At 35.9% G+C, this 23,990-nt stretch overlaps 1 protein-coding gene across 3 annotated transcripts in view; it reads right to left on the minus strand.

Annotated features, from left to right (window-relative positions):
- Positions 1 to 492: 492 nt before the first annotated feature.
- Positions 493 to 23,990, minus strand: part of LOC108716694 (metabotropic glutamate receptor 1) — a 215,031-nt gene continuing 191,533 nt past the window's right edge. For 2 of the 3 annotated variants that reach the window (XM_041562730.1, XM_041562729.1), the window contains exons 7-9: positions 18,979 to 19,105; positions 14,285 to 15,215; positions 493 to 2,297 (exon numbers count right to left, since the gene is read on the minus strand). In XM_041562730.1, coding sequence (XP_041418664.1) covers positions 1,490 to 2,297; positions 14,285 to 15,215; positions 18,979 to 19,105 — 1,866 coding nt within the window. In that variant the 3' untranslated portion in view covers positions 493 to 1,489. The remainder of the gene's footprint in view (positions 2,298 to 14,284; positions 15,216 to 18,978; positions 19,106 to 23,990) is intronic. The other variant, XM_041562731.1, reaches the window with a different exon arrangement.

Below are 23,990 nucleotides of genomic sequence, written 5' to 3' on the forward strand. Positions count from 1 at the left end.
GAACTTTAACTCAAAATTGAGTTTTTAAAACCAGATAGGAAATCAGCAATCCCTGCTAAAGCAAATGATTTTTTTTTTACTTTTCATGCATCGTCCGAGATTGTATTTTGTGTGAATAGTTCCCTAGTTTATGCTGTGTGTATGTATATATATATATATATATATATATATATTTCATTGCATTTCAGATATATAGATATATATACATATATATAGATATCGTGAGTGCCGGTTTTTCCATTCACTATATATATATATATATATATCTATATATATATATATATATATATATATAGTCTTTAGAATGGGTGGCACTCCACTTCTGAACATCACCCAGTTGCATGGTTAAGATTAGGTATAGCTTAAGAAAGAACCAGCAACACAGGGTTATTTACAATAGTGAAAAAAATATATTTGGTAAGGCCTTGAGAAAGGTCCCAGCAGGGACCAAAACGTCACGTTGGCTATGCATGCCTTACCAAATATATTTTTTTTCACTATTGTAAATAACCCTGTGTTGCTGGTTCTTTCTGAAGCTGTTCCTAAAACCTTGTGGTTCATCTATTCATCCGAGTTTAAAAAATTCAATTTTAGTAATACATTTCAATTGGTTGAATTTCTAATTCATGGGAGTTTATAGGAATTTTAAAAACTCCCATGAACTCTAAATTGAAATTCGATCCTGTGCCTATAGGTCACTATATACTAAATACATTTTTTTGAGAAAATAATGCTATTTTTTTTTATATTTAAATGTCTTCATTTACAACCAGGCAGTTGTCCTATTGGGTTAAGGGAGTGCACCTCTTGGTACTTATATTTACAGTATATGTGTATATTAAGTAAAACTTGCAGCACTCAACAGGACTTACTAGTGACAATTAGTTCAAGTGATTAAACCATATGTAATGTGAGGTTTTGGTCACTTACATGTGACATTGTAGCAACACTGGGAATATGCTGCATTTCATTGCATTTCAGATAATTGCAGCGAACAACACAACACCTTGTTTAGAACACAAAAAAATTATTTTAAAAATAATTAGATAATAAAAATATTTAAAAATTCTAATTTGGTAAAATCATATTTTGTTATTTAACCCCGATACTTACTCTCTAACCAAGGTTATAGCCTCAAATATACAATTTACATTACTTCTGGCCCTTAGCTCTTGTTAGCATTCAATAGGTAGGGGATCTGGAGAATATTGTGTGCCATGAAGTTGTTTGATTATTTACAATATCCAGATCTTGCAGATATTACAGTGCACTTGATAAATACTGCACGTAACTGCAATGTGTTACATGGTAGATAAAAACTGATGTGAAAACAAACGTGAAGCCCTCATATACAGAAAATCACCTTAGTGCATGACAGTTGTTATTTGCTTTTCAAATGATTTACATTACATATGATTTTTGTTCTTCGTATTGCCATGAGGCAAGCCCTGTGGTGCTTCATAGTGTTGTTTCAGAAGAATATATTTATCTACAAAGTTGATGAGACCTGCTTGTAGTCCCTCAACATAACTGAAGCATATGCAACACTAGGAGGAGTGCAAAGGACAGATTCTGAGACAGGTGAGCTCTGCAGAGAGCTCCCCGAAGCTAGTGAATCCCGGAAAGGTGAGGGTGGTGTTAAAGCAGGTGAATCCTCCAAAATCAATTTATTTGAAACAAGTTCCTCATCAGGCATATCTGTGCTATCATATATGTAATTGTGAATTAGGGTTAGCTTTTCACACTCCACCACAGGCGAATCCATACCTTCATTAAAAGTCACCGTTTGAAATGGAAGCACTTGCTGTTGTGGATGCTTTGATGAAAATGTTGACCCAACTCCATTTTCTGTACCCGGCATGGGCACGACAGAGTTGAGGTCTGGAATGCCGGTTGAGAATCTATCTATCACACCATGAAGCTGGTCCATGATAGATTTTTGTAAAGGCAGGCTTTTGGAGACATCCTCTGATAAGCACATTGACCCCTCATCAAATTCTTGAGAACGAGTTGCATTTAATCGCATACTTGTAGGACTGCTCATCATTGCATTGAATCTCCCTGTCTCATTTTCATCTTCCTCTTCCACGTTGTACAGTGTGTTAGTACTAGTATCTGAAAATGTGAGACTCTTGCTCTGCGCCTGGTATCCTTTGGTTAGAGGCTTGATCACAGCTGTCTGATTTGATCCTGTGTCCTTGCTCTTCACATGCACCGATAGTCTGTGCCACATGTGTTGCCCCTTCTGTACTTGTCTTCCACCTGGTTCAGACCATGACACAGACTTTCCATTAGAACTATGAATAAAATAAAGATGGATGCATTTGAATAAATAGCATGCACATAATCTACATTAAAAAGTGAAACTAAAAAGACCAAAATATGGAATGGATAGTATACTTAGTACAGGTATAGGATCCCTTATCTTGAAACCCAATATCCAGAAAGCTCCAAATTACGGAATGGCTGTCTCCAATAGACTCCAAGCAAAACCAGCCTTCTGGATTTATTTAATGTTTACATGAATTTCTAGTAGACTTAAGGCATGAAGACCCAAATTACAGAAAGATCCGTTATCCAGAAAACCCCAGGTCCCGAGCATTCTGGATAACAGGTCCCATACCTGTACATAATAGATGTGCTTAATAAATCTCAAATATTTGTGTTTTGGAGATAATTAGTAGCCTACTTTTGTCCATACTTGCAGATCAGAACATGATACTAAGATAGAAAATCTGAACCTAGCAAAAATAACATTCAAAGTATTCTTAGCAGAGATATTCGCTCTCATTTTCAGCCGTTTCATGTCCCTCCTATATTTTATATAATGTTCTTTTAATGCTGATAATGGGAAAGTAGATGTTGAAACCATAAGAGCTACAGTTCAATCAGGGGGAAAAAAGTACAAAGTAAAAGTGTAATTTTCTGTAAAAATGTTCTGTAAAAGATGAGCTACAGGTATGAGGTTTTCAATGCTTTACATTTGCAGTTTCAGTTGCACGCCTGATAGATCTTAAGACACATGCATCAGGGCTTTGCTCTTTGTTGGAAAGAATAGAAGACTTTTGTAAAATGACTTGAATTAAATAAATTAATAGCATGTAGAAAAGTTAAAAAGCTAATTATATCCTGTTTTAAAGAAAATCAACTGGTCATCTTTTCCTTTTTTTTTTTAAATTCTTCTTCCTAACTTGCTATTTCAAAATGAACATTCATTTTAAAAGTGTGTCCTAGTTGCTGAGTGTAATTTCAGTGCAATGTTTTTCTTATTTATGTATATATTTTATTTGTTAATTAAGGCTCATGTGTGTCATATGAAAAACCTGAACAACATGGGACAAACTCGAACAACCTGGAGCAAATCGGCATGAAAGAATTGCTCAAAATTAATCCCAATCAATAAACGTAACATTTACTCCAAAAGGCTTAAATCTTTTATTGCTGTTAAAGCTGGCTCTACAAAAGCAATTTTTGAAAAGAAATTTTTATAGAAAATAAGATTTCAGTTTTGGTCCATGCGTGGCACCATATGTATATTGTAAAATTAATATATTAAATAAGTATGTATATCTAATAGTCCAAAGTGTGTGTGTGTATATATATAGATAGATAGATAGATATTTATTAATTTTTTTTTATTATTCTTTTAGGGGCACATTTACTATTGGTTGAACATAGAGGGTTAATTAACCCTCGATATTCGCCGTCACAGTAAAATCCTTCGACTTCGAATATCGAAGTCGAAGGATTTACTGAAATTTGTTTGTTCGAACGATCGTAGGAAAAATCAGTCCATCGAACGATTAAATCCTTTCAATAGAACGATTCGAAGGATTATAATCCATCGATCGAGCGATTTTCCTTCGATCAGAAATTGCCTAGAAAGCCTATGGGGACCTTCCCCATAGGCTAACATTGTACCTCGGTAGGTTTTAGGTGGCGAAGTAGGTGTCGAAGTTTTTTTAAAGAGACAGTACTTCGACTATTGAATGGTCTAATAGTCAAACGATTTTTAGTTTGAATCGTTCGATTCGAAGTCGTAGTTGAAGGTCGAATTAGCCAATTCGATGGTCGAAGTAGCTAAAAAACAACTTTGAAATTCAAAGTTTTTTTTATTCCTATCATTCACTCTAGCTTAGTAAATGTGGCCCTTAATGTTTCTTCACACAGATATAACCATATTCGGTTGCCTGATATCTCAGACTCACCTTTTTTTTTGTGAAAATCTATGGAGCAAAAGTATTAATGTTCATTACCTTGATTCAAGTTTTTTTGGGCTTAAACTCACAAAAATTTACCAAAACGCAAACTGTTGAGCTATAAAAACTCAAAAAACTTGTAAACTCAAAAAGCTGTAAACTCAAAAAACTTGAACGTAGAATGTTGGCATCTGAAAGTTGCCAAGTTCATGGAGAATTCAATGGGAGTTGTCCTAGGCGAATTGAGGGTTTATAAAGCTGTTTTACAATTTGCTAGAATGCATTTTTGCAAGGGGCGTAACTACAGAGGAAGCAGACCCTGCGGCTGCAGGGGGTCCCAGAAGCTATAGGGGTCCCATGAGGCCCTAATTCATATACATTTTCAGTAAATATTGGTAAAAGATGTCAACCCCCAGACATTTTGGGGGCCTGAAAAATAATTTGCTATGGGGTCCAGTAATATCTAGTTACGCCACTAGTTTTTTCTGTAAGTTTTTTTCATGTTTTTAGGATTTAAGTTTTCATAAAAAAGCTCACATTCAAGTTTCGAGAGTTTTACATTATTTTTAATAAATACTCAAAAACTCAAAAAAATACTCAAAAACTTCAAATGTTTATAGATGGATCTCTATGTGTGTGCTTGCAGTTATATTCTAACTTTAAAAACACCATAGACCAGGGGAGGTCTATATTAGGCATACAGCCCTGCTCTATTGATTGAACTAAAAGGCTCAGTTTTTAAATCTATGTATCAATTTCCTCCTTTTAAAAGCCCATTCACAGCTTTACAGAAAAAAATCAGATTTGAGTTTCTCTCAACACTAACGATGCTTGCATTACAAAGCGGTTTGTTACTGACAGTCTGCAAGTGCCTGTGGTATAAATGAGCTTGTTAGAAAATTAAGAGGTATGGAGATGCACAGTTTGATGCAAGTTCTCATGATTAACAGATTCTTCAAATCAGCTTCATTGTATCAAGGAGAGTCAGCTGGTGTTTGTCTCCTGTGAAATTCCATGTTTCTATGAACTTGATAGAAGTGTTTCAAGCTAATTGAGCTATTTTAAGTTCAAGTTTGCTGATATTATACCAAAGGCTATTTAATCCCGCCCCATCTGTTCTTCTGATCATACCCAAAAGCAAGATGAGATCAGAGGTGCTAATGGGTCAGAGAAGATTTCTGTTGCTTACAGTATTTTTTAACAAGGGATTCTGCAGTACTTTAATGGAAATCAAAGACAGGGTTAGGGCTGGTTATTAGTTACTTCTGTTCCTCTCTTCCTGCCTTTAGCAGGGAATAGAGAGTTATCTTTGCAAAGTTTGACATGCAGTTTATCTGACATGACATTCATGTCCTTGGGTACTAGAAATGGTATCAACAAAATTTACATCAACCCTTAAGAGAAACTGCTATTAACAGAAAAATATTTCTCTCTCTCTCTCTCTCTCTCTCTCTAAAATATAAATATATATATATATATATATATATATATATATATATATATATATATATATATATATATATATATATATATTGCAGTTATTAGCTGAACAACATATTAACTTGACATAGATATTCTGATCCTATTTGCAATTGGTCTTATTTTTCGTTTTTGAAAAAGCTTTCCTTTTTATGCTGCCTCTAATGTTCTGTTATTATTAACTGTAAAGAAATAAATAAAAACTCAAACACACACATAATAATAATGTTTCAGCTGAATAAAAAAATAGGCATTGAAAACCTTTTCAAGAATACTTTTCAATTTCAATACATGGTCCAAACAGCAATTTAGTTTTTCCAGCTGATTGGATGCTTTTCTGAATAAAAAAAGGCTAAGTATCTGGAGTACTATTCAAAATAGGCTTCTGACCCTAGCACCATCATTTTTTATTACTTTAAAAAGTATATAGATTGTGATAAAGTCACACACTCGAACATATTTTATGCAGCCTTGCTTAAAGTCATATTGACTCTTGACATTTTTGTAACACTGTTAGGGGCAGATTTATCAAGGGTCGAATTTCGAAGTGTAAAATACTTCAAAATTTGACCATCGAACTGAAATACTTCGACTTTGAATATCGAAGTCGAAGGGGCACATTTACTTAGGGTCGAATATTGAGGGTTAATTAACCCTCGATATTCGACTGTCGAAGTTAAATCCTTCGACTTCGAATATCGTAGTCAAAGGATTTAGCGCTATTTGTTCGATCGAACGATCGAAGGAATAATCGTTAGATCAAAAAACGTTTCGGGGAGGATTTTAATCCATTGATCGAACAAAATTCATTCGATCACAAATTTGTTAGAAAGCCTATGGGGACCTTCCCCATAGGCTAACATTGAGGTTTGGTAGGTTTTAGGTGGCGAAGTAGGGGGTCGAAGTTTTTTTAAAGAGACAGTACTTCGACTAGTGAATGGTCGAATAGTTGAATGATTTTTAGTTCCAATCGTTCTATTCAAAGTTGTAGTCGAAGGTCGAAGTAGCCAATTCGATGGTCGAAGTAGCCAAAAAAAAACTTTGAAATTCGAAGTTTTTTTTATTCTATTCCTTCACTCGAGCTAAGTAAATGTGCCCCAAAGTATTTTTCACCGAATTTGGCCAGAGTACGATCAAAGTAAAATCGCTCTATCAAACGATTTTAGCGTACAATCAAACGATTTTGCTTCGATGTGTAAAGACTTAGAAAATGGTTGTAGAAGGTCCCCATAGGCTAACATAGCACTTTTATGCAAAATCTCCACCTAAAATGTATTTTGCTCAATGAAAAAAACAAAGTCTCTAACCAAACCAAAGCAAACATAGGGTTTTAACTTTTAGGACAGATGTATAAGTCAAACTCGATGGAGATACTTTAAAAATGTCAGGGTTCCCCCATATCATGCCTATAAATGTAGAGCTGCTCAGCTGGCTTGGCAGGCACTATTTTTGGCCAAATCACATCTAATTTCTTTTGGCTCCCTTCCAGCAATATCCAGCCAGAAGCATGCACACACAAAGCTGATCTGTACTTGTCTTCCAGTGTGCATGGCCAGCTATCATCACCAGGAAGCCTAAAACCAAATGTGATGCAACAAAAAAAAATAGTGGCTGCTCAATGCTTCATGTACAAACAATGTACAGGGGAGCCCTGGCGTTTTTTAAAGCAACACCGTTGCAGCCATGGAAAAGATAGAGAGGATGGGGCCCATCTGTCTAATGGCTAAGTTCAAAATCCTACTCGGGGGGATTCATTCTGGGGGTTATTTATTTACATATATGCCTTTCAAAACAAAAGTTTTTTGATTCATTCAATCAGCGCCAGGGACTTTGCATTGACCTCCTTACTTTAATGTAGCACTGGGTGGAACACTTTTCATTATATATATGCAAATACAGGGGGCACACTGTCCTGTTAATGTATATTTTGGGAAACACAGTAATAACTTTTAGAGGTTTTCGGATTTTATTTCGATAGGATTTGTCCAAAAAATGTGAATTTTTCAAATTTGAGGTATACATATTTTTTAGCGCATTGTTCAGCGTTATTTTCCATTCATACTTTTTGTTGTTTGGATTTTTTAATAAATGTTATGACATTTGTGGTTTTAGAGTTTGTGAGTTTAATCGTGGTTTCAAAACCTGTAAAATCCAACATTTCTGCGAAAAATTTTTCATTAGTAATGAATCTTCCTTAATTCATGGAGAGCCCAGATCATCTTTAAAAAATGCTTAATAGTTCTCATAAAGTATGATTTGTTTTTATTCAAATTATAAATAAAATTATTATGGTTGGATACTATATGGGGGGTATTTACAAAAACTCAAATTTATCCCATTTTTTTATTAAAACAAAGTTGACCTAACTCCTCCCATCCATGAATTGAACTCATTTATCAGAAAATCTGTTAAAAAAAGGTGTGGAAAAAGTCTCAACAATATCGTGCAATAATTCAGATTGTATGACTTTTTCGCATTTGATGCCTGAATCATAAGTTTTTTTTTTTGAGTTGTTGACTGAAAACCCCAAATGTTACATATAAACAGATAACAGATCCCATACCTGTACATATGAAAACCAAAGCAGATCACAATGTCAAGAAACATCTTCAAATTGAAAAAAGGACATCTGCCATCGACTTCTACATGACCTTGACAGGTTTTAGCTGTAGTATTTTCAGAATTTGGATTTTTAGCAGCTTATAATAAATCTCGAAAAATTCTAATTTGTTTTTCCTCTAAAAATTTAAGTTTTCCCGTTAAAAAATTCAACCATAAAAAATCAAGGCTTCATGAATAGGCCCTTATATCTGAATTAATTCACTGTTTGGCCTTTTTAGGTTTTGCTTTTTGTTTATCATGAAAATGATCCAGGATGAAAAGAAAACACTACATCAGCACAAAATATTTATAACAGGAATATAAATAAAAAATTCTAAGATTTATGACTCTGCTATTTGAATTTGCATGTCTGGTAAATATGTAGTAAAACTATTTTAAAGCAATACATCAAGACCTTGTTACATTGCCTTTCTAAAAGCACCACTAAGGGGAATATGTAGTAAAGTGATTTGTAGGAATATGAATGAGATTTATGAATTATTTGTTGGATTCCACACTAAATCTCTGAGAGAAGGCCAAATTATGCTAGGAAAAAAAGATAAAAGCTTGCATATTAAAGAAATAGCTATACATTATATTCGTTTTTTTATATACTTTTTTAAAGTAAACCACACATTTTCTATCTATAAAAGGAATCTTGCTAATATGGACAATGAGCCCAATTTATCAAAAAACTCATTTTACAATTGTTTTAGTTTTTGTTTAGTCTGAAAACACTTGAATATTCATTTATTATTATAAATTATTGCTACTTTTTATTACTCATCTGTCTATTCAGGCCCTCTACTATTCATGATTCAAATCATTGCATTGTTGGGCCCTAGCAACCAGATTGCTAAAATTGCAAATTCAAGAGCTCATGAGTAAAAAACTACATAACCAGGGCCGGATTTGTGGAAAGGCCACAGCAGAATTTTAGGGGGGCAACATGACGCGCAACATCACCAGCATGGGTTCAGAATAACTGTGATTCGCAGGAGATACAATAGTTTTTAAAATTTTCTGTGCACCAATCCCCAGTACTCCAGACTCGATGGTGAAACTTTTGCCTGTAGGGGAGGGGACGGGGGCAATGAACGGCAGCGAGTTTAGGGGCGCTTGCTATGTAAATCCGGTACATAACACATAAAAAACAAGTGATAAAAAATTAAAACCTACTTAAAACTGTCTCAGAATATCACTCTCTACATTTAAGAATGCAAAAAAGAAAAGAAAAAGGTTGCCAATACATTATAAATTATATTTTTTTGTAATTAAACATTTCAGTTCATTTATACAAACTTAGAACTCCAGACTGCATTCTTACCTCCTTGGGGTGTATTTATTACCGTTCATAGCTTGGATTTGTGCAATCCAAGGTTAGAAAACACTAAAATATGTAAATTTAACTCTTTTCTGGTATTGATTGATTGTTGTTTTTTCATGATAATTTTTTTGAAAACCAAAATGGCCCTTAATTTAATGCTGGTGCATTTTTCTTTTGATTGCCCATACCTATTTTGATCAATAGGATTATCAGATTCATCTTCAGATTATAAACACAAAGGAAGTTGAGGAATTCCACCAGACAGGAAGAAGGGTAGAAAGTTATCACTAAGCTTCTAATGTTTGCTTAGAGTACTGAAAATGCAACTGAAGTAGGGTAAGGAAAGAAAAATTGATGGCAATGGGCAGGAATAATATGCTTTGATTCTTAGCTACGATTATCAAAAAATATTCTAATAGTGTTATACAGGATGGGCACTATCTGTCCTTTTTGCTGTCTAATTGATGGTTATCATTTTAACACTGTAGGATGAAATTATTGTGACAGGTAATAATGCTGCCTGCTTTGGCCCTTAAATTCACATTTTAACATATATATATTGATATATGTATATATATTGGTATGATATTGATATACAGTAGGTCCCAACAGGAAATAGAATGTAGTTTTTTTTGTACATCCACTGAATATAGTTGAATATAGTCGAGTCGGGCACCAGGGTGATTGTACTTTATAGGTTTTATTTACTAAACTCCTGTCTGGCTTTTTGGGACAGAACTCAAATTTTTCAGGTTATTTTTAAAAACTTGAATTTTTCGAGATTTATTAAAGCCTGATGCAGCAAAAAGCCCGAATTTAAAAAGCCACCATCTCAGACCTGGCAAGGTTGTGTTTAAGTCAATGGCAGAGGTCCTTATCTTATTTTGAAGTTTCTGTGGTCTGAGCTGTAATTAGCCTGAAAATCTACCATTTCAGACTTTTCAGGCAAAACTCTGATTAGGGAAAAAAAACTCAGAAAAAATCGTACAATTTGGGGTTTGGCTCGATTTTATCACGTTTTTAGCCAAACTAAATTTTGATTACACTGATTACATTGAGCATTTTTTAAAAGAAATAAGGTAAAATTGGGTATGGTAGTTCAGTTGTGGATTTTTTTATTTAAAAAATTAGATCAATTTGAATTTTAGTAAGTAACTCTCCCCGTGTGGTGCTGTCTGTTGTGTGTATGTGCATATATAGATATATACAATTTTTTTTTGAGAAACAGACAGGTATGGGGGGCAATTCTCCCCAGCACATCAGCAGTGGAGCATGTCCATCAGTGTTGATCCCCTTTGGGGGAAATGCGCATCGGGGTGGACTCGCAGCAATGTTAAGGTGAGGACTAAAAGATTGTGCAGTGGCAGGTGGTTGCTTTCATTGCCTTCATTGTAGCCTGAAATTATTTATTTTTGGTTATGCTGGAAGGCAACTGGGGCATTGGGCATAAATTTCTGATTGAACAATACTTTTCACCTACTAGCATTATTTGTATGGAAATCTTTTTTTGAATCCCTAACGGTACCCGGGTACTCAATTAATTACCTTTACCTTTAGTAAAAAAGGGATTGATGCTACACCTAACCTGCTATGTCCAGTTTTTTAATATGTACAGTATGTGTATTTTAAATTTGGTATAAATAAAGTGTGTTTTACCTAATATACCCTAAAAGACCCCCTTTTTAAGTAATTCTCCGCTATACGGATTCTTTTCTTCTTAAATGCATTTAAACTTTACTTTGGAGGTGAGCTCCGAGTGAACTTTCCCTTAAAATATACTGGGTAACTATATGAATTTTGCACCTCTAGCTGCAGCTTTGGGATATTTTTTTCTTATGCTTTTTTTTTCTCCATCAGGGTTCCCAAATGGCAGCAGGCTCTTCCACTAGAGATGCAGTTTAGCATGCTAAGGGGGTTATTTATCAAAGGTCGAGTTTTTTTTCTACCTCGATTAAACTCAAATATTTACTTATTTATGAAATAATCCAAATGTAAAAACTCGACTGAATGCAATCGGGGGGAAAACTCAAATACTCAAATTGATCGAGTTATCAGCTAAAAAAACCTTGAATACCTCGAATTGAATGAATTTTCAAGCAAAAACCACCATAAAAAACTGAAAATCATAAAGGCAAAAAACATCTTCAGATGGTTTAAGGGGCCTCTGCCATGACTTCTACGTGAATTCCACAGGTTTTAGCAGGGCCGGAACTAGGGGCAGGCAGAGTAGGCACATGCCTAGGGTGCAAAGCTGGGGGGGGGGCACCAGGCACGCACCTTCTCTGCTTCTCCTAACCCCTAGTCCGGTCCCCTCTCGCTGCTGTAGCCGGTGTGTGCGGTCTGTTCCATTCATGCCACATCCTTTTTTCATGCATGTGCGCACACAGGCCGAGCCGGGTTGGCCCGGCGCTGGGTTTTAGCTAGAGTATTTTCATATTATTAGTCTAAACCTAGCGCAAACCATGATATCTTCAAATTGGGATAGGGACATCTCCAGTTGACTTATGCATGACCTCAACAGGGTTTTTGCTGGAGTATTTTTGGATTTGGGCTTTTAGCAGCTTCGGGGCAATATGTTGGTGCTCTAAAAATACATGTTAATAATAATAAATCCCGAAAAAATTTCTATTTTTCTGGAAAAACACAACTCAACCTTTAATAAATAAACCCCTAAGTATGGGTGCCACTTGTGATATAAGGTCTGATCTAGGGGAGAATGATTATACCAGGGACAGACCTTGGGTGATGCAGCAGGAGGATGACAACAGTTCAGAAAGGGCTATTACTTTGCCTGAACAACTTTTCTGCTCTCCACCAGCAGGTGTGGGATAATGTGTCATTGATGCTATATTATGCTGTTAGCACACAGACCAGCAGGCATGGCAGTGGCAGTATAATTTCTTTACCATCCATGAGGTTTCTCTGCTGAGTTCCAGGGAGCTTGTGAGCAGGGTTGCTCTGAGGCACACACCCCAGAGAGGAAGGTGGGTTGTTTAAAGAGGGTTCTATGCTCAAAATTAATTGGGGTAAGTTTTTTTTTTCAAATCAAAATTCTAACATAAAGATTACAAAATCATAAATATTGAAAGAATTTAATAGAAAATGGCACATGACAAATGAAATGACTCTATAATTACAGATGAGCCATCAATAAATGTTCCAACCTGCAGTGTTATGAATTTAGCAATAATTGCTACATCCATGAAGCTGAATTACAGAACAGTATTGTTGCATTTTTGCTAGGCCTGTGATCTACAAAATAGTGGGTTTCAATAGGCTTATGCGCAGTTATGAATACAGCTTGGTTTTAAGACCTACAACTTGCATGGATTGTCATATTAAAGCAGAAATTGTTCATTATGGGGCCGATTTATGAAAGTTCACTCGTATGAATGTTCGTTTCTCAAGTGTTAAAACTAATAAATCTACAAATACAAAAGTATGGCAAGCAAAAGCTGTCAAGATCTTGTAGAATCAAATCAATAGAAGGTCCCTGTGGGGTTTTAGAGTTTTTCAGAGATCAAAATGTTCAATGTTGTACACATTTTTTCTAAAGCTATTTTCATTATTGGCATTCTTGGTTTTGGAAAATTGAGTTTAATTGTGGCTTCTAAAAGCTCTAATACCACAAAAATGCAACCTTTGCTAAATTAAATTTTGTGAAGAAAAGCAAAGAGACAAATCCAACAGCAATAGATTTTATTTCTAAGTAATGTAATGGAGCCTATGAGACATAAACAGATACATTAATTCTGTATATTGTTTAGAACAGCTGAGATCACTCTGTAGTGTAGAATTGTACTACTGTATGTGCCCTTAAGGATTGCTGAGAGCACTAATTCTCTATATTTTTTTGCTGTACACATTGGGGAATATTTATTAAAGATCAAACTGGGGAAAACATCTGGATTGCTGACCGTTCTTTTTTCTAGTTTACAACACTCATGTTGACAAATAGAAAAAAGCTATCAAAGCTGATAGATGTGTGAATGTGAGCTGTTGAACAGATTCGTCTTCTGTGGGTGTCAGTATTCTTTAGTGCACTTAACTAAAACTCTTCAGAATCCTTAATCCTTAATACAACGTGCAGATGGGGGTTAGCACTTCTGTTGATTATCTTTCATGGTAGAACAAATTGTCCTAGTGTTGAAAATGAAATCTGAAAAGATCAGTTATGTTTTACCAATTTTCAGTAAATTAGGCCTGTTGAGTTAAATGCTAAAACAGAAAGAGTAGGAAATAGGAAAAAAAGTACATTGTATAAGGCAATATAGTGTAATTTTGCTGGCACCAGGCACTGGAATGAGTAACACTGCACTAATGATGCATCAGCAGCAGCATCAAGAAAAAAAAAGTTTAGTAAAATGTTGTACGGATGTTTCTGTGCTTTCAAAATGCCTTCAAAATTATTCAGCAAAAATCAATCTTTTGATGAATAATTTGTTTCATAGTGTTTAAAGGCATGCAAAATGTTCTTTATATAATGTGAAAAAAATGAAATAGGATTTATTATTCTTTGCTTTTTACTGCCATGACAATTTCTGAGCAGCCTAGGAAACAAACTAATAAAATGCAATGCCTTTGGATATGTAGATACTTATAACATTGAAATTAAATATCCAGGAAGAATTTATTATGAGAAGACAACAATAAATAAAACACCATCACAACTACTCACTTTGTGTTTCCAGAGCTAGGCTTCTTTCTTCTGAAGATACTTAGGAAAGTATTTGATCTGCAGGGTGCTTTTCCATCCCCAACATGCATGCGAACAACATCAGAGGTAGTGAAAGCACTGCGAACGTTCCTTTCGGGTTTGGCTATGATAATATACATCTTAGGAGTGAACATACATCCCAAGGCAACGGTTACACTAAGACTGACTGCAAAAGAGGTGGTGATGATCTTGTAATTGCTCCCAAAATAGATTGGTACAAAGGCCAGCCAGATAATGCATGTAGTGTACATGGTAAAAGCAATATATTTAGCTTCATTAAAGTTTGCTGGAACATTACGTGTCTTGAAAGCATAATATGTGCAGCTCATAATGAGTAGTCCATTGTAGCCTAAGGGAGCAACTACACCTAAATTGCTTGTGTTACAAATTAAATAAACATCTTTGATGCTTGGATAGGAGAGAATAGGCATAGGAGGTTCCATGATAATTAAAGAAACCACCAGCGCAAGTTGCAGGCTTATCAATATAGAAGCAATAATCACTTGGGCACAAGCACTCATAAAGCGGGGCTTGCGAGTGCAAATCTTCTTCTTACTGCCTGCTAGAATCCGAGCAATTCTATTGGTTTTTGTCACAAGAGCAGAGTAACACATGGCTGAAGAAAGGCCGACCAAAAGACGCTGTAGATAGCAAGAAGCAGTGGTGGGTTTAGCGATTAATGTGAAAGGACATATGTAACCAAGAAATATGCCAGCAAGAATAATGTAGCAGAGTTCTCGGCTTGAAGATTTGACTACAGGCGTGTCTCTGTAAAGTATGAAGATCAAAGTGACAAACATTGTTATGAGGATGCCAACACATGAGAAGGCCACTGCAATAATAGATTCAATGTCACTCCATTGTAGATATTTGACAGGAATAGGTTCACAGCCTATGCAAAAATAAAAAAGAAAGACAAATTATGCAGTGCTAAGTGCTAAGTATGTATAAAACACATTTCTGTTTTAATTGTACATAATCACAGTTCAGACAGTGTTTAATAAAACAAGATTTAATTTTCAAATCACAAACAAATAGAAGAAGAACACAAGAAAGTGATAAGATAGAAGAAAGGGAGGAGTGAGGTCAAGGCATCAAATATATCTATTCTCAGTAGTGATGGGCTAATCTGACCCGTTTCAGAAAGCATTGAAGTATATGGGCGGCAACATTTTTTGACGCAACAATTTTTTCACCCATTGGGGTCTATACTTGGTGAAAAAATTTGCATATCACTAATGTTACTTACAGTTGGATATCCTGTTAATCAGGGTCCCCAACCTTATGTGGACTGTGGACTGGCAACCAACAGGAAGCTCTATTTGGCCATGACCCTGGTTTATATGCACCCAAAACTTGCTTCCAAGCCAGGAATTGAAAAAAATGCACCTGCGTTGAGGCCAATGGGAGCAACATACAAGCCATTGGTTGGCGACCACTGCTTTAACTCTAGCCAGATGCCTCTTATAGCAATACATTTCTCCAGATAACCTCTCGCTAGATTTAGTTAGGTTAGTTTCTGACTGGAGAGAGTTTACCAAATATTGCCACAATTGTAGGGGAGGGGGGTTGAGGGATTTCCAGTGCATTAGAATTGTCTTCTTAGTATAGTACAGCAGTTTAGATAGCACAGAATATTTATCTGAGTTGTAGGTTTCCTGTTATTCCTAACAAACAGAGTTCTGGGGAGAGAGTGTTTGGATGTGAAGCTTCTCATCGAGAAATCGCAATACCTCACCCCAGAATCTCAGGCACTTAGGTCATTACTCTGACACATTATCATAGATTTTTTGCAAGGTGATAAGGGGCCAAGTACAATCTATTTAAAATTTGAATCAGTATATATTTCTATCCTTAATGGAAATGGATAGGTCTGGACCCAGTTTGAGAGTGTCAGACCACATCTAATCACTAATGCAGGAATGTCTCCACCGTTTAATCTTGGTTTTCTTCAAGGGGAGAGGGTCCAGAAGAGCACCGGAGTAATGTAAAACCATGTAATGTTTTGGCTAAGCTTACAGGCACTGTTCATATATTTGAATGATTGTGGATAAGAGATAATATTTTCGTGTGCTGGTACATATTCATAGGGATACTGATACATTTTAGCATTTTACAGGAATGTGTCAGTATAACTTTAAAAATCTTTTAGACACTGTTTGTATATCTAGAATGAAACTCCTATCCCCCCCATCCAACCTCCTGTCTTGTACTTGTGTTTCACAACATGTATTTCATTGAGGCTAAAGCTGTGACATCAGGCTTGTGGTGCAGCAAATACTCAATATGCCGTGCATTCAGCACATTGGGTTTTGGTGTTTATTCATACTTTAAAGCAAACCGAAACAGCACCACAGTCTTAATCTAATTATTGGATAAAGACTGCGGAGCTGTGGAGCTGTTGCAGTTTGCTTTAAGAGATGTGTCCCAGTGGAGAGTGCCCATTGGAAAACATGTGCTATCCTAGGCCAGATGCTGCCCTGACTACTTGCTTTCTATTACCCTCACTTATTCTTGCCATTTTATAATTAATAGAAGAATGCATGTCACAGTTCAAGGGTTTAGCACTTAAACTGATACTAACATGTTCTTGTAAAAATCTGTAACATGTCAGTATCTCTTTAAGTGGAAACCTTATCTTTCAGTAAGATATTTAAAAATGTGCTTTATTTCAAAATGTCAAGAATTAGAGCAAACATTCATGTTTATTTCCTTTAATCCAGGAATCATTCACTGACAAGGTCATTGTAGCTCTGATAACTGAAATGCAAGTTTCCCGTTTCATCTCTGGGGCATACTCACAGCAATTGGCAAGGCTCACCCTGTATTTCTACACAAAGGCAGAATATGCTCAGAGTGATGCAACCACAGATTGAGTACCCCTAAATTAAACTGGCACCTGTTTAGGACCTCTAATGGGATTTCATAACCAATTATGATATCATTAAAAAAATATTTTGAAATGATTATGTGTTCCATTTAATTAGTTATATTTCATTTTTAAAGTGGTTTTTAATGAGAGAGATAATAAGTGCAGGATCCATTCAGGTAGTGTGCTTCATGGAAAGACATCATATCTAAACACCTGCAAAGCCATCTCTGGTTCCAAACATTCCTCAAAAACATTTAGAAGGGCCGATTCATCAATAGTCGAACGATTTAGCGCTAATCCTACGTTCGATCGATCGAAGGATTTTAATCCAACGATCGAAGGAAAATCCTTCGATCAAAAAAAGGTTAGCAAGCCTATGGGGACCTTCCCCATAGGCTAACATTGACTTCGGTAGCTTTTAGCTGCCGAAGTAGGGGGTCGAAGTTTTTTTTAAAGGGCAAGTACTTCGACTATCGAATGGTCGAATAGTCGAACGATTTTTCGTTCGATTCGTTCGATTTCGTTCGAATTCGAACGAATTTAACCAATTCGATGGTCGAAGTACCAAAAAAATACTTCGAAATTCGAAGTATTTTTCATTCGAATCCTTCACTCGAGCTTAGTGAATCAGCCCCTTAGAGTGTAAACACTGCAATGCAATATGGTTTACTATTACTTTATTTACTCAATAAATGTATTCTTGCTTAATTTGAACAGCACTGACTGTAACATATTGATATTATATCTTTATTCTGTTGAACAGTATACGTTTTGGTACAATATATATTCTTGTAATATTTACAAAGACTCCAGATAAATATTAATTGCATCATTGCAAATGTGTGAGCCATTTAGTCTCACCAAAGCTAATTGCACTGCCCTCCATTGGTCTTTGTGAAATTATGTCATAGACTGAATAGAAAAATGGGAACAATGATGGGATAGGACTTGGCTATGTTTGACATCCAGTACAGCAAGAAGCCTGCCTGTGGAACATTGGATGCTAAGTGGTGCTACCAGCAAAGAAGCTTATCAGATATTCACCCCACCCATGGGTTGCCGGTTCAGTCATAAATAAAAAGCATTTTTAGAATTCTCATAATTCTGTATTAACAATGTTTCATGCAATAGAATCCTCACCCCCAACACCTGGCTAGCAGGACCCCTACAGCTATTTACGGTCTTCACAGTACACAGTACACAAAGAAGTGGTTTCTTCAAACCATATTGTGTTTATCATTTTACGTTCCTTCTTGCTTGTTAGATAAATTCCATGCTTCTCATTTCACCCTAGAGGAACTAATAGAACCTACAAAAACACTACCATTACAAAAAAACAAAAACAAAGGACACATCTTCATTTTGAGCAAAGACACAGACTTTAAGTGTGGCATGTTCTCAGCAAGATGTGATAGTTATCTGTATGCATTGCACAAAATGTTTTCACTTCCTGCCGTTAATCACACAGGTTGTGGCTTATGACAGCTTTTGCTATCTGCTTTAGTTAATCACCCCAAGTGCCTGTGATATCCACCAATTAATTCATGTATTCACTACCATAGGGAACACACTATTAGCTTGCTGCCACTGTGTGGTGCAACATCTGTTCTGAAACAATTATTAACCCCAGAGGATCTTGCCTCCTATGGATTTCTACAGTTGCTTGCAGAGAAAAATGAACTAGCTCATTAAAAAATTAAAGCAAAATGCAATACTTTCTGCATTCATTTTGAAGCCTTTAATCTACTCATTAACTAGCCAAGCCTAGTGGATATTGTAATACCTGTCAATCCAGCATTAGGCCAAGCGCCTAGGTCACAGGCCTTGCATGTAAACTCATCTTGTACAAATTCATTTTCTTTGCAAGGGGTGCAAATCCAGCAGCAGCTCACTTCACCTTTCCTTATAACCTGCAACAACAGCAAGAATAAAAGGCTCAGCGAACGAAACAAATTATAGATTTTTGTTAAAGGGGTTTTTCACCTTTCAATTAACTCTTAGGGGCAAATTTACTTACCTTCGAAATTATCTCAGCATAACTAATTTTAGAAATTCAAGATAAATGAAGATAGGAGACTTTACTGGATGCTATTATAATACAAACACCAACCCGCTCCCGCTCCATGATTTCAACTGGTAGCATCGAGCGCTATTGCAATCTATATGGTTGCTTCCCAACTTTTACCCAAAGCAAAGTAAGGTTTCCAGTCAGCGGGCCACGATGATATTTAGAGCAAATACTTTTTTGCTATTCTGGATGCTCTTAAAAACTGTATATATGTGAATTTTTCTTTTTAGTTAAAGGGGACCTGTCACCCTAAGAAATCAAATCATTTGCTATCATGTTTGTCAAGCTATATAAACTTTGCTTAAACTATATAAATTATTTAAATCTTGTTTTCTTCAGTCACAATCACAACAAGCAAGCAGACATCATTTTTAAACACTGTTATTGAGACAAGCTTTGCTTTATCTCAATATCTTGTTAAAGAACCAGAATGGGGCACCTGATGCACATACCCATGCACTGGTTACAAAATTAGATTACGAGGAGGGAGGGGGAATGTGTGAAGCGAGGTGACAAGTGAAGAATGGAAAGTGAAAGTAATTGCCTGCCCCGCCTCTATGCCTAATGCATAGAGGTGGGGCAGGCAATAAATGACTGACATTTTTAAATGTGTTTATTAATGGTATGGATGTTTTAATTTAAAAAAAAATCATGTTCAGTTTGAACAAGTGTTTTATTATACCGCTTTTTATGTCTGGGTGACAGGTCACCTTTAAGTGGACCTTATTAGGTTGGAGTATTAGAGAGCTTGAGCCTTGAGCAGAAAAGGTCTGAAACATAGATTCTTACAACCATATACTAAGATATAAAGGATAATTCAGCAACTTTAGTAGAAAAGGGATCTGTACAGTGGCGTAACCACCGAGGAAGCAGACCCCTCAGCCGCGGGGGGGCCGGGAGTACATGTGGTCCGGAGGGGGCCTGCTTCCTCAGTAGTAAGGGGATGGTGCTGGAATTCTGGATAGCTACTCTTCTGTTTTGCAACCCGGAGTGCCTCGAGTCACTGACTTTACTGATAAAAAACAGTGGCAGGGGTGGGGGTTCGAGCCATTGCGATCCTCTTATGTGGCCTGCGTAACCTCAACCTAGCTACAAGGTCCAATGGAAGGCAGGGAAAATGGCGCCTGTGGCCTGTATGAGTTGGACTTTCTGGGACTCTGCTGACAAGCAGGACGTATGGTCGTTCCCTACTCTGCAGATTCCCCCCCCTTCTACTAGACTATCAGCATAGAAAGAATGCAGGGTGGTAAGGATACAAATCACATTTATTGCACTTATTGTCTTGTGGTCCTTTAACCCCTTTCATTGCCTTAATGTGCAAAGTTGCAATTGTGCCATCTGCCAAATATATATATATATATTGTGATATGGTAAAAGGAAAATGCATGTTAGTTCAGGGGTTAAGGGCCCTGAATGAAGGATATGGCAGTTAAGAAACTGCATTGTTATTCTTCTTTAGGGTATCCAGGGCTGGAATGGAGGGAAGGATCTGGGCGGGCCTTTCATTCCACTCCAGACTGACCTGGGTGTGGTGTTAGCTACCTGCCCATAAATTAATCAGGTGTCTAATTTCAGTGTGTGTGAGGGGCTGAGGAGCCTGCTGTGAACTCAAGCTGAGAGTGACACAGAGAGATCACTACAGATTTGCCTGTTTAAAACTACAAGCCTGGAGTCATTGCTTTGCACACCAGACACTGAGGAAACTGAGCTGAATCAGTGTAAGTGCTGGACTGTGATACGTTTTATTTGCTTTATTTCAACCTGCTGAAACCTTCTGTTTATGCTGTCTGTGTGAACGGCTTCAAATAAAGCAGCCCAGGCTGAATTGGACTAAATCCAGGCTCTGTGTGTTGATTCTGTGCTACAAAAGTGCCGTGGTCAAGATTCCTGCTACCTGAAATCTCACAAAATATATATATATATATATATATATATATATATATATATATATATATATATATATATATATAGACACATTCTGCAAGTATTGACAGCACTCCAAGGATATTCACAACTCAGCGATAATCATAAATCAGTGAAGGTTAATTGGAAATCCAACGTTTCGGCTCCTTCGAAACGTTGGATTTCCAATAAACCTTCACTGTTTTATGATTATCGCTGAGTTGTGAGTATCCTTGGAGTGCTGTCAATACTTGCAGAATGTGTCTATATATTTCGGACTAGCACCCAGGTTTTTTGTTTTTTCTCATGGTTGTGCACTCCATTTCCTCTCTCTCTCTCTCTCTCTCTCTCTCTCTCTCTCTCTCTCTCTCTCTCTCTCTCTATATATAGATATATATTATATATATATCTATATATATATATATATATATATCTATATATACATGTAATTGCCTCTATCTACTGCCTGGGGTATTTATATGTGAAATTGCCACAGTGCCTACCTTCTATAGTCCTGGGGTATTTATAAGCGAAATTGCTACTGTGCCATCCTTCTATAATTCTGAGAGTATTTATACATGGAATTGCCATTGTACCATCCTTCTATGAGTTCTGGGGATATTATACATTAAATTCTCCCACTATTATGTGCAGAGGGGGCCCTGAAAATTTTTTTGCAGGCGGACCCTGACATCCGAAGTTACACCACTGGATCTGTAAATGACTCCTGTCGAATAAGAACTACTGCCACTTTTTTAATAGCAACATTATACTTTCTTCTTTTTATTATTAGTATGGCCTTTTCTTTACATAACGCTAACATAATATGCAGAGCTATACACGGTGTTATTCAATAATTCATAGCTGTTAAATAATTTCCCATAAATAGTCAGCCAGAAAAAATCCATAAACAAATTGCCAGCATTAATTAAGTACAGGAATTTAATTTACTTAAGTTAAATATTAAATTACATAATTACATTTAGCATTTAAAACAGCTACTACGGTCTTAAAAATTAGACTAAAAAAAAAAAAAGACTAAAATGCATTGTAGCATTAGCAATTTCAATTTATTGCTGAAAGCTAATTTAATTTTCATTTATTAGAAGTCAGCATTAGGAAAGTTAATTAGATTTACTGAGTTTCGAAAGCTACTTTAGTCGATTTTTAGCTGCCAAAAACTTGAACTGAATTTATAAATATAATTCATAAATAGAATTTAGAGTTCTACAGGAATATTTATTACCTGTCAACCTTCGGGTTTGCTATAAACTATGCCAGTGAGCTCCTTAACTTGCTTTTGGTTTTTGTGATATTGATTGTTTTTCTTAAATGGCGCATGATGTCTTTTGCCCAATCAGGTTTTTTTTAAATGCTGAAAGCTTGCCACCTCAAACGTGGTGAGCATTTTATTTTGTAAAAAGCCTGATTATGCAAAAAAAAACCTGCCTAAAAAAAAGCAATTGATTCCAGAAAATGCAAGAGAGTTAAGGATTATTCAGAGCTTGAAGGTTGACAGGTATTAAATATGCCCCATAGTGTCTGACTAACTTAGATCTCAGGCCGTGTTTTTTTACACAATTTGAGAAAAATGCAGTGAAGAAATCCAATTGCAGATATTTTCCAATTTGAGTTTTCCTATATCAAGTTTCCTTAATGTATTAATCTAAAAAATATTGAATAAAAAAGTAGCTAATACCTGGTGAGCTTATAAAAAAATCAATGGGAGGTGTATTTCAAAATTAATGAAACTATTTAATTTTACTGCAATGAAGTTTTTTTACTGTAACTTAACAGAATCAAATTTTTCTGATAGAGATTTTTTTCTGTTTCAATATTTTTATTGACATAGATGATAGAGATTTTTTTTATAAATATGCTAGCCATTGAGAAATAGATTTTTTTAATAAATATGCTAGCCATTGAGAAAAAAGTTTATTCCAGTTTTTTTATTTTGTTTCAAGAAAAACTGGAAAAGATTGATTGAATTTGTGCTATGAGCTATTTTTCATAACCCTGTATTCCCTCATTTGTTAAAAAAAACATCCAACCCCTTCTTAAAGCTATCTAATGTATCAGCCAGTAGGACTGATTAAGGGAGAGAATTGCACATCTTCACAGCTCTCACTGTAAAAAAAACCCTTCCGAATATTAAGACGATACCTCTTTCTTCTAATCAGAATGGGTGCCCTCTTGTCAGCTGTAACTGTGACCTACTAGTAAATAAAGCATTAGGTTATTGTACAATCCCCTTATATATTTATACACAGTTATATTATCCCTCCTATAAGCGCCTCTTCTCCAGAATGAACAGCCCCAACTTGGCCAGTCTTTCCTCAGAGATTTTCCATACCTTTTACCAGCTTAGTTGCCCCTCTCTGGACCCTCTCTAATTCAATAATGTTAAAACACTGCAGAACCAAAACGTAACAGCATATTCTAGATGAGGCCTTACCAGCACTCTGTACAGTGGAAGAATTACCCCCTTCTTCTGCTAATCTATTTCTCTGTTAATACAGTTCAAAACTTTAAAAGCTTTTTAGGTTTGTCTTAGCCTCTGCCACAATGTGCTCCTCATTTCTAATCTTTGTCTTCCGCATTTCTGTTTTACAACATCTAATATAGTGTTTATATATGTTATACAGTTTTTAAATGCCTTTCCCTTTATTCCTATTCAATTATTTACTTCTATGTTTACCCACAGAAGGTGTTTATTGGTGCTTCTACATTTACTTCTTGAGAGAATAAATTGAGGACAGAAAATTTTAATATAATTTTAAATGACAATCATATATCATTTTAAATAAAGGGCAGTCCTTGAGGCG

Source organism: Xenopus laevis, chromosome 5L, assembly GCF_017654675.1.
Source record: "Xenopus laevis strain J_2021 chromosome 5L, Xenopus_laevis_v10.1, whole genome shotgun sequence".
NCBI classification, from domain to species: domain Eukaryota; kingdom Metazoa; phylum Chordata; class Amphibia; order Anura; family Pipidae; genus Xenopus; species Xenopus laevis.